Source organism: Miniopterus natalensis, chromosome 9 (assembly GCF_054644295.1).
Source record: "Miniopterus natalensis isolate mMinNat1 chromosome 9, mMinNat1.hap1, whole genome shotgun sequence".
NCBI lineage: Eukaryota > Metazoa > Chordata > Mammalia > Chiroptera > Miniopteridae > Miniopterus > Miniopterus natalensis.
In genome coordinates this window covers 45,636,491-45,649,033 of record NC_142089.1, presented here as the reverse complement: position 1 = coordinate 45,649,033, position 12,543 = coordinate 45,636,491, and the positions used below count along the sequence as shown (strand labels likewise).

At 34.7% G+C, this 12,543-nt stretch overlaps 1 protein-coding gene across 2 annotated transcripts in view; it reads right to left on the bottom strand.

Moving 5' to 3' along the window:
• The window catches only part of TNNI3K (TNNI3 interacting kinase), a 280,278-nt gene that overhangs the window by 249,878 nt on the left and 17,857 nt on the right, over window positions 1-12,543 (bottom strand). The window contains exons 1-2 of one of the 2 annotated variants that reach the window (XM_016216806.2): window positions 5,115-5,154; window positions 4,420-4,528 (exon numbers count right to left, since the gene is read on the bottom strand). In XM_016216806.2, coding sequence (XP_016072292.1) covers window positions 4,420-4,528; window positions 5,115-5,154 — 149 coding nt within the window. Of the gene's footprint in view, window positions 1-4,419; window positions 4,529-5,114; window positions 5,155-12,543 lie in introns of those variants that run through there. The other variant, XM_087820522.1, reaches the window with a different exon arrangement.

The window sequence follows — 12,543 nt, the reverse complement described above, 5'->3', positions numbered from 1 at the left end:
GTTCCCTGACTGGGAATCAAACTGGTAGCCTCCTGTTTCTGGGACCGATGCTCAACCCCTGAGCCACACTGGCTGGGCTTATTTATTTATTTATTTATTATTGCATTATTTATTATTATTAACCTACTTTTGCCCATCGCTGTATACATTTAGGATTATATGAGCTAATACATGTTAAAATACCTTGCAGCATGCCTAGCACATCATAGGCACTAACTTGTTAGTTTGTTTTCCTTTCAAGTGCTATACAAATAGGTATCACAAGTAAATAAATATATAAAGTTAAACAAGATAAAGAGGCTGTCTTTAGTGAACACATACGCTAATGGTTCGACTTGTAAATGGATAAAGACAACACCGTGAATTAAGTACCATTGTGTTGATAAACGTAAAGATCAGAGAGAGCACAGAAGAGGAAAGAATCAGACAGTGGTCCTCCAGCGTACACTTTCGTCTGTCCTTCTGCCTTCTCCTTTCCTCATCTCTTCCCATGGCCCATCCATTAGCTCAGCAAATGTTCAAAGTTATGAGTGAATGGAACTTCATTGTGGAAGATGAAGGAACATTCCATTTCCATTCCTCTTCCTACTCATATCATGCTCTCATTCCAAAGGTGCTGTAAACTGGCATAAGCAAGATAATGGTTTGGTTCTTTCCGTCTTTTTAAAGGTTAGTTCTATGTTGTTTTGTACTATATTGTGGGTAAAAGCTACACCAAGAGAGTGTGTATTTGAGTAGACAGGAAGGAAGCCTTGGTGCACTATGGTGTGGAAGTTCTCTTTTAATGAATGGAGTATCGACCATCAATGCCATAGAGAAACTTGCCAGCAAATGAAAAGGAAACCAAAAAAATCCAAAAAACCTCCCAGGTGAACCTATGTTTACCCCAGTGATGCTCCGCCTGTTATTCTACTGTTAAAAACGTCTTTTGGGGCATCATACATAGTTTTTCTGTTCTCTACATGTTTAGAGAAAGCCTGTGTCAGGCAGCATAACACAATTGTTCGTCACGGAAGTACCCCTTACAATGTAAGACATGAATAAAGATCAGAGAGAAAAAGGTTCTAACACTTATTTGACACTTAAAATGTCCTACTCATTTAAATGTGATTTCATAAAACATTATATTTTATTTTCCCAACTACCCTTAAAATTTTTGTGTGTGAGCCACTGAGTGACACAATTTCTATTCTTAGTACTCCATTCTTTTCTTTCCTTGTCATCCATTATTTTATTTTAGAGAAAAGAAAATTCTATGAAATTTGCCCTAGGCACAATCGACTTTCTTTGCCGGATGATGGTCTCTGCCTTGATGGGATCAGACAAAACTGGGTACTCTGTTTTTTTGTTTGTTTGTGTGCTCCTTTACCTCTCTGGAGATCACACTAGTTGCCAGCTTTCTGCTCTCATGTACTTCATTCCTTCACTGATATCACCTCAGGCAGAGTTTTCAGTGTAACTCCGATAGCTTTCTAGAAGTATAGTTTTCAAACTTTACTGGAAGTATCATTTTTAGCATACAAAAGTATTACCTGGGGAGCTTGTTAAAAATTCAGGTTTCTGGAAGTCTTCCCCAGAGATTCTGATTCGTTTGATATGGGATGGAATCATGGAATCTAAAATTTTAGCAAGCACTGCCGGCTGCTCTACGTAGGAGGGGCTTAGCCCTTGGAGAAACATGATTCTAGGCTCTGGTGATCCTCTCCCGGGCTTCGTTATTATCACTGCTGGCTAATTGGATGTGTCTGTAGCTTCCTAATGGCTTTAGCACCATGCTACCAATCTTCTCCACAAAATGCCCTACCAGTATTCTCAGGGAATTTGACATCCATTTTGATGAGCCTTCTAGTACTCTAGTCTGAAAGCTCGTTAAATCCCTCCTGATCACAATCTTTAAAATTTATACTTCAGAATTTTGCATCATCTTGAAGTGTCTAACATTTTACATTTTTACTTTTGAAAATGCCCTCTTCATATAAAAACATTTAATCCTAACTTTCTCACCTTCTAACTTTCAATAAAGTAGTATTTGTTACTCCCACTCGATAATAAAGTCTTCAGTCTTTCAAACTGCCCTATGTATCCAATTAATCATTGTAATAGAAACCTCTAATTATTCAGTATCTATTGTGTGCTAGGCCCTATACTCAGCATTTAATTGACATCATGTTGCAGATATCCTGTGAGGTTATTAACCTCATTTTACAAGTGCAAATAGGGCTCAGGAGATTAAGTAAAAAAAAACAAAAAACATCCAAGGATATGTAGATTGTAAATAGAAGAAACTAGATTTAAAACTGCTTGTACGGCTGCAAAACCCTTACAGTGACTGACATAGCTTTCTTACTCAACTTACACCAATGGTCAAGACATTAGTTTTTCTTTCCTCGCCTTCACTTTCCATGGTGCGCATCCATTCTTGCCTATATGTCTATATTTAAGTAACCTTTTATCTGGAATGCTTTTCAAAATCAATGAGTAAATCAAGACCCTAAATCTTTTTTTATATTTGAAAACTATCTTGCTGCTGCTTCTACTTGGCACTTGTCATAGACTATCTTCTGTGAATTACTTATGTGTGTGTTTCTTCTCCACCAGAGTTTGAGTCCAGGAGCAAGAAGCAGGTGTTAGAGTAAGAAAATCTCTCTCTATCGAGTCAGGCTCACCTTGCTACAAATCACAGTTCCAGCAATTACTGACCACACGATCTTAACAAAACACAATGTCTCTGGTCCTTAGTTTATTATCCACCAGAAATGTTATCTTCCACACATGATTACGGTGAGGACTTAATAATGTCTTATATTTGATGTATCTGGAATAGCACCTTAAATATAGTGGGCACAATAAATTCTGAACTATAATCTCCCTGCCACTGATTCTTGCCTCTCACCCTCAATACTACTCAGCAAAAAGGAGGCCACATTTATCACATGTGGTCAAAATGTAGGAAACATCTGCTATAGCAGGAGCTGTAGAATCAGATGCTTGCTGTTGATGTGGAGTGAGAAAAAAATCTTACATCTCAAGCCCATTGCTTAATCTTTAAAAGGATATTTTTTTAAACATTAGACTTGATATATTTGCACGATATTTCCTTAATTAAAATAAATAAATAAGGTTTTGACTTTATAAAATTGGGAAAAATCTCTGCAATTTAATCACATTTCATTTGGCATATTTATCTGAGTTAATAAGAGCTAGAGAGCTTATGATAAAGTTCTATATTCATATATCTTTTCCAACAAAATAAATATGTATGCATAAATTCATTATACCAAAGTTCCAGTCACATCTTTACAGAAAACTTAAAAGTTTCCCCATAACTGAGCATGAGATAGTACTTGCAAAATTCAACCCAACCCAGGGTATCTCATCACAAGTGTCAGTGCTGAGTTAAGATTATTTTGGGCCAAATAACAGGAGAATCAACTATTTTCCAAACCATAGGTTAAACACTTATGAAGGCCTTATGAACCCACTGACAAATTTCATATAAACTATATTATTATACATGGATAATTTTATTTGCCAATTATGTGAGTTTTGTATGTTTACTGTATCTGAAATTACTTTTTTGAAAAATCTAATATCATTTGGCCATTCCTTTATACTTATTTTCCAAGTAAAATAGAGGGAACTCTTTGTCACCAGTGCGTTACATGAATAACACCCCTGTAAGTGAACATGGCTAATTGGCCTACATGAAACTTTTCCTCAGTCAGGCAGCTAACTTTAACCCCCGCAAAATGCATCTAGTTTCTCAACACCAGATTCAATTCCTCCAAAGGGTTGCTTGGGTATATGAGGGCCTGCCCCTCTTTTCTGAACATTTTATGTGTTTCAAAGTTGTGGCACTCTGCCAGATTTTTATTATTATTATTATCATAGAACAAAACCCACTGAAAGCCTGAAGCCAATATAATTCATTGTTATATGACTTTTCAGAGACAGAATAGTACTCAGTTCCATTAAGGACTCTTGTCAAGAGTCCAGAGGGTCTGTTAAAATTAGTCTTAGTCTAGTAGCCCAAAGAAAACAATGTGGCCAATATTCTACTACCATTTGGGAAGAGATGTCTTATTTGTTGTTGGCATGGCTTATAAGGATGATCTAATTCCAGAGAAGATTATTTGCTTCAGCAACAGTATTCAAAGGCTAGCCCTTAGGTTCCTCTCTTTCTAAACTTTTTAGTAATGGGAGTATGAAAGCCATATTTTAAGGATATAATCTGTTTATATTTTCAGGGATATATATATATATATGTAAATGTAATTGAACATATATATATGTTCAAGAGGGGGTAATTTACATTTTAAGACTTAGAACATGACTGGATAGAGTTGTGTATTTAAATATATAGATATATCTAAAAAAATTAATAATGAGGACACTTATACAAAGAAATAATGACTTTACCCAAATATATGCCTTAATTCTGTAAGTTCTTTTTCTTTGATCTGCAGGTCATCTTCTAGTCTTTCTATTATACAAACATAAGATTCACTGACCTTCTTCTTCCATTCATCTAGAAAAAAATGGGATATAGTCACAGTTGTGTTTTGCAAAACGTAAACACACATCATAACATAGAAGTAATTAAAACTCTGCTTTTTATTCTTAATTCTACAATACTTAATTTAAATTACTGACTGTAAGTTTAAAATGCAAATGTTTATATTTAAAAGGCAATCATATTGAATTGTAACGATTAAGAACCAATTTGATATCGGAAAATATATTTACATAAAAGAATATATTTGACTTACTTCATTTTATCTAATTGCATTTTAATTATAGCAATCTCCAGTTTCTAGAAAAAAGTTTTTAGGTTCTAAATACTAGATACTTAAGATCTAATTCTAAAATCCTTATATTCAGCAGAATTACAATTTTTTTTACAACATTATACCTAGGAACTAATAATATACTTTTGTAAGAAATCTGTTTTCTCTAAAGATTTTTCAAAAAACTGAATTTGAATTCAGATAATCTTCACAACACTTTTGCATAACACGTTGTATCATCTGTGTAAAAATTAACAGGTATTCCAAGGAAATGTTAATTATAACTATTATTGAACCATGTTACATTTAAGGACATAAGATATTTACCAGTGCAAGTTTGGGTTGGTCTAGATTTATAATTTCCCATTTGTTAGATGTTTCTTCCTTTCCCCAGTGCAGTTCCTCACGTTACAAGATTCCAAGTTCAAGTGGAGTGACAGTCCAGTAGAAAAATACTTTGATAGCCTGGCTAAAAATAAGCAGACTGCCAAATGGAATGTCACGCAACAATGACAAAGAACAAAATAGTGTGTACTTTCAAGGGTAAAATTGTAAAGGAAACTAATCAGCTTGTTTAAAAGCACTGTATCAAAAATAAATAGCAAATGTTTCAATAGGATTATTTGCTTCCATCAGTTGATTACCTACCCATATATACCTTTATGAGTCATTTCTTTAATAGGTATATCTAGAAAGTGATTCAGTTACATATGAGGTTTATAAAGAGTTATTAAAACTACCTAGGACCTTCTTTCAGAATCATTTTTCCTGAGCCAAAGTCATGGCAGTTGGAAGAATGACAGATAATAGACTTTACCTCTCTATATAAATAATGAAAACCCATATCCTATGACATGTTACTAATAGAAATGATTACAAGTTTTGCCTATATTAGAGCTACAAAATTATGTTTGTAAGAAGAATTTTCAACATACTGACAGATCTCAGAGGGCAGGGGGTGCGGGGGGGACCTACCCAAAGAATTTATATGCATATGTGCATAGCCCAAGGACACAGACAATAGTGTGGTGAAGGCCTGGGGTGGGCTGGGGGCTGGATGGAGGGGGAAAGTAGGGGTGAAATAGGGGACATCTGTAATAATGTCAATAATAAAAAATAAACTTTTTTTAAAAATCCAAAAAAAGAAGAAATTTTCAACATAGACCATGATTTATATATACTACTTATTCTTTATGCTGACTGTAAGAATTATAAATAAGAATCTAAGACACTGGGTTCTAAAAATAGCATTTCATAAAATAATAATGACAAGACCAATAAGAAGGTTACAAATAATAAGGCTGAATGTTTGCTGTGTGGCAGAGACTCAAACAATCCTGCCAGGTATATTTTATTCCCATATTAAGGGTGAGATTTGCTAGTAGGTGGTGGAGTCTGGAATCATTTCTGATCTTTATGATTCTAAAGTCCAAGCCAGATGTTATTATTGATACATAGTCCATAATTTCTCTTTCATTCACTTCCCATTAACTTTATGAATGCATTGCCCTTTGTATATGCATAATTCTATTGATATAAATGAACTCAGGGTACAATGTTAGATAGAATAGAAAACTCAGAAAGAAAAGATATCTGATTTTTAACTATATACTTTTTTTACAATGTAATTACACCTAGAAAGTATAAATTTTAATCTTGAAGTTCACCTCCAGAAGCTATAGTTTGAATGTAACAGGAATAGATTTTATAGTTACTATAGTTGAATGCTAAAATAACTGTTTCTTTTTAAAGCAAATGCTTAGATAAATTTGATTTCCCACACCTTTTTCTCAGCAAAAGTAATTTAAGTCCCAGAGGTAGGGCTGCCATCCTGATAAGATATAGTTGGAGACATAGGTACCTGGCTTTATGGACAATTTTGTTCTCCCCTAGATAGAACTCTCCTGATCTTTCCTCATCAGTATGTGCTGCCATGGCTGTGGATGTCTGCTATGCTTTGGGGGCCCCCATTTATTTGGTACATGCATTCTGTTTTCTTTGTTTGAAGGCCAGACTTGTCTTCAGTTGACCAGCTTCCTTCAGAACTTGTGTGCAAACCATCTCCTCAGGTCAGAAAGTCTTTGCTCTCCCAAAGAATGTGGCCCTTCGGACCACTGAATTTAGCACCCGACTTCCTCGCTCCTTCCTTGTTCTGAAGATTATACTAGATAGTATCCTTTGCAAGGCTTGCAATCTCCCAAGGCTATGTCTTGGAAAGTAATTTACAAGCTCTCTCTTCTCTCAGATTTCCTTTAAAACAATCCATGGTTTTCATATCATGAATCCAGAGGGATAGGCATGAGAGGCAGGGCTCTCGGCCTTCTGCGGGACATCTAAATTTATGTATTTTTCCTGATTTCCTTTCTTATTTCTCTCTCCACCATCTCAGACTTTCTATTTGTGTATTGTGTGTGTGTGTATACCACCCCCATCAATGAAGAAAAAGTTAGCTCCCATCATTTTGCATTGTCTTTTCCAATTTTCTGTTTGGGACATAACATAAAAATGGATATACAAATTTTTAAGGTTTTTCCTTTTGAGTCTCAAAAATATTTTTGTTTTCCCTAAAAAGTTAGCTCTTACAAATGAAAACTTTATTTTTCAAAGCTACTTATTTCTGCTATGAGTTTGAAAATCCAATCAGCATTGAATTTCCCCACACCCAGAGGCAATAAATTTTGCTCAAAATGTGGGAGAACGGCAACATAAAAAATGCAGGAAATGATAATATTAATACCTAAAATATTAAACATCATTGAACTATATAACCATTTCCTAGTTCTAAAAACACAATATCTATAAGCCCATTTTAAGAATGTGAATTAATCCTCCTAAGTGCCTTTAGTGAGGTGGAACAAAGGCTGGAATAAGTAAATGATCCAGGATAACACTCCTACTTTTCTTTCAAAAGAATGCTGAAGAGAATCCATGAGGAAGCAGGAAATATTTTTCCCACTACACAATGTATTTCTGCAAAAGTTACTTTTTTCTACCTTAGATTGGCCATGTGCTCTAAACTGAATTCTACTCATTCCAGTTCTGAGAATCCAGATGTGTTAAAGAGATGCCAAGTCATATACTATAAAAAACAACAACAATCTAATTACAAAAGTGTCATCTTCTCAACCTTTAGTAAAAGTAGATGCCACCTAATGATGTTTTGTAAATAAATTGAAACTTGTGCTCCACTCTCAGAAATTCTGGACCCAGGAATCTAAATTTTAACAGACACTCCTAGTGGTTCTAAGGTAGATGCTACTTGGGACATTCGGTGAGGGGCACTGTTTTAAGACCGCTTAAAGTGATATGCCTGCTTGAATTCCACCAAGGAGAAAAGAGAACTGGAGTAAAGAGAAAAAGAAGATTGTTTCAGATTTTCAAAAAGTTCCCCTATTTATCATTGGGGCAGTAGATGATTTGACTGTGCATGTACAGTCTCATATTTTAAAAGTGATTCACAAGAAGTGGCAGCAACCAAGATGCATTTTCATAGGGGAATGGATAAACAAATTGTATGTATATCCATACAGTAGAATATTATTCAGTAATAAATAAAATGAGCTACTGAACTAAGAAAAGCCATGAAAGAACTTTAAATAAATACTGCTAAGTGAAATAAGCCCATCAGATAAGGCTACATATTACATAACACCAAGCATATGACAATTTGGAAAAGGCAAAGCTACAGACCTACTGAAAAGATCAGTGGTTGCAGGAGGAGGGGAGAGAGGAAGGGGTGGATAGTTGGCACACAGGTAATCTGTAGGCTAATGGCATTGTTCTGTAAGATACTGTAATGGCAGACACGTGACATTATGCATTTGGAAAAACTCATAGAGCTGTAAAACAGAGAATTGTCTAAGATGTCCCATAGTTAATAATAATGTATCAATAGTGGTTCATTAAGTACGAAACCAATATAAGATGTTACTAATAGGAGAAATTGTGGCGGGGTGGGGAGAGGGAAGGAAGGAGTATATATTTACTGTCTGTACTTTCTGCTCAATTTTTCTGTAAATCTAAAACTGTTTGAACAAAAGAAGTCTATAATGTTTAAAAATTAAGGAAAATTTTAAAACAAGAAATAAATATGACCAACAATTAGTAATTTCTTACAGGACAATTTTAGTTTTTCAAAAAATATTTATAGCATAAGATAAAGCCTTTTCCAAGGAGGCTAACTGATAGTAAGAATTTTTGTTCGTTTATACTTGCTTGGTTTTTTTGTTTGTTTGTTTCATTCAGAATGTCAGGATAGATTTCGTAAATACCTTATTTCTTCAACTTTTCATTTTTGATCAACATTCATGTTCCACTGAATTGCCTAAATCTAACATTAATGCCTCCATCTTTTCAACTGATTTATCAGACCGCTTTGGCACATACATAGGCATGTTCTAATACTCCTTCAATAAGCCAATTTACATTCTTTCTGAATTCCTTTATTTTGGGTTCATATGATTTATTTATCCCAATCTATACTTGTGCATCTGCTATTTATATTTTATACTACACTCTTCATAAATATTTAAAAGGATGCTTTCAAGATGAAAAAGATAAAAATTGACCTTGATATTTCTTCCACTTTTATGATTCCAACAGAGAAATTATAAAGACATATATCCCATGAAATCTGACTGATGCACTTGGAACAATTCTTATCACATTTAAAATGTGAGTTCATTTACACTTAAAGCCTAGATCATTCTTTCATTTTAAATGGGTTCTTATTAATGTGTTTCTAAGTTTTAGGGGAGTTTAGATTTTTGATGTGTTGCATCTGGTTGACAAGCAATTAAGATAATCATTGCTTTAAACATAGTAAGAAATAAGCCAGAATTACTAATTGGTATATACTTAGGTTATTTTCCTTCGTTTTCGTAAACATTAAATTATTTATATTAAAACCAAGTTACATAAAAGGAAAACTGATCATTGTCTAAGATGTTGAATACTATTCAATTTTTAAAATTCTTTGGCCTGGCCGGTCGTGGCTCAGCGGTTGAGCATCAACCTAGGATCCAGGCGATAGGGGTTCAATTCCAGGTCAGGGCACATGCCCAGGTTGCGGGCTCGATACCCAGTCAGGGGCATGCAGGAGGCAGCTGATTAATGACTCTCTTATCATTGATGTTTCTGTCTCTCTCTCTCTCTCCTTTCCTTTCTCTGAAATCAATAAAGATATATTTAAAAAAAAAAATCCTTTGATTTCTTTTTAAACAACATATTTGTGCATTTTAACATGCTTAATTTGTACGATTTTTACTTGTCAAACAAGCTTCCTTTCTTTTCTACTGGAATATCTAAATTTATAGTATGTTGGATGAAACTATAAATCACCATTAGGAATCTGAGCACTGTTGAGGTAATATTAATCTTAAAAAAGAACAGGACTTCAGAATATAGGTATAATAATGAAAGTAAATGTGAAAAAAAAATCAAAATCACAGTAATTTAAAACAGGTGTTCTCTGTATCTCTGTGAGAGTATATTAAAGAAAGAATAAAACAGTCTTGCTATTTTTGTTTCCAATATACAGTACAACTACAAATGCAAAGATCTTAATGTTTGCTATGCCTTCCTTTGCTGCTGGGTGAACATGAAGTAAAATTTATCAAATAACTTAAATTAAACAGTGAGGAGTCCTATCTCTGTCACTGGCTAAGACTTTTTTTCCCTGAACCTCTAGGACTTCTTTCAATTGTCAGTTCAGCACTTCACTGGTATGAATGGTTCATTTATCCATTAAATAAGCATATACTATATGTGCCGAGCATTCCAAAATTCTCATGAGGCCCAGGCATAGACAAGTAAGCAGGCAACTGCCATAAAGCATTTGTCCTGTGATAGTGATATACATGATTGGTACTGAGATGGTGCATTTCATAAAGCCTAGATCCCAATGAGAAAAAAAATTTTCTTTGAGGCATTAAAACCTTCTACATAATCTAAACTTCATGACTCGGGCCACTCATCCTTCTTTCTTCCCCCTAAGAGCCAGTTGGCCTGCTAAGGAAATAACATTGTGTTGTGATTATAGTTAAAATAATAACTAATTGGGCAAATAACATTTCCATGCCTGAGATTTGTCATTTATTAAAAAATAAATAAATAAAAATAATAAAAGGGTGGAGGGAAACAAAAATAGTTATTTCTACTTACTTTGAGTTAGTCTTTTTTCACTTACCAATTATCCACTTGTGGCTGTTCCTCAAAGTAAAAATAAAACTATTTTGATGTAGGGAGGGCAAATTATCTAAAGGTTCAAAAAGCAGACCTCTATAACATGTGGTTGTTATGAGCCTGCTGAGTAATTCCATACTACCAGTTCTTTACTTAGTTCCTCTAAGCAGACACAATCTCAGTAGGTAGACTGTCCAAGCATAGCTATCATTATTTTTGTTACATCTCCTCCTATATCACAGTGGAAGAATGGTGATAATGGTTATCATGCCACACATTTTTAATGCCCTCCTCCTGCCATCCTGTCTCATATCCGTGTTGGACACAGCACCAGCCTTTGGAATGTGCTCAAAGGTTCACAATCTCCCTTCTGTTCACGTGGTTCAGCTAAGTATCCACCCATCAGAACTGACATCGGCTCGATTGTATAGTTTCCTCTCCATTTTACACTTTAGTTGTGGGAATAGCCTGGCTTCCTCCATATCTGAAGTTTTATAGTACATAAAAATCTTGAAAAATCTGAATAGAAATGAAAGGGAATGTTATGATTAAATTAGTATAAAGCTGTTGGTGGTAAAAAAAACCCTCAACTTTTACATTTGACAGGATGAATCAACAGAAAATCACAATTTGCCCTGATGGTGTGCTCAGTTGGTTGGGCTTTGTTCTGTGCACCAAAAGGTTGCCAGTTAGATTCCTTCCTGGTCAGGGCACATGCCCGGCCCACCCAGTAGGCAGCGTGCAGGAGGCAGCCAATTGATGTTTCTTTCTCCCCCTCTCCCTTTCTCTCTAACAACAAAAAAGTCAGAGTTTGTAGGGCCACACGGCTTTCTGATTTCCTGCTGCAGGGGTTAGTGTCTCTGAAACCAATAATGAGGGGACTTGCTATAGCAAGTCATGTTTCAATGCTTTCTTAATGCCAGGAAGACTTTTAATAATAAACCCAAGTTAAGTACCTCCAATTTTATTTAGCTAACAAATGTCCTAGTAGATTTTTATTTTATTGGAATCCAAATAAAATACCCTTCTCACTCAGTATTCAAGTTTAATAATCATATATATTAAAGTTTTATATTTTCAATTAAAATCTGTGAAATAGGTATATGTTTTCATTACAATTTCACCCCCCTTCTTTAATATGGCCTATCAGGAGTAAACTATAATTACTTCAAATTTTAAGACAACTTGTTTTCATTCATGTAAAGCATTTTTAGAAGTTACCACTGCATTTTCAATAAGTGTGTACTGTACTTTCCTAGTCTGGTAAAAGTACTATTATTATTGCCCATATCGCCCATGAAAAATTGTATAGTTGTATTCCTACTTCACGACCTCCAAGGAGTTTTTACCAACTCCATAAACTATTTTGACAATTTTCTCCTTGCTGTTCTCATTGTAGCTAGTACTGTGCTTTGTTTCTTGAACCCGTAATTGTGGTCACTTGAGCTTCATAATAATGGGGGGGAATGTGAATTAGATTTAGCTCCGTCTAAAAACTTAAAAAAACAAAACTGTCATCAATGCTAGAGAGGCTTGTTCTGAATTACGGAGTGGTAGATATTGCAATCAAAGG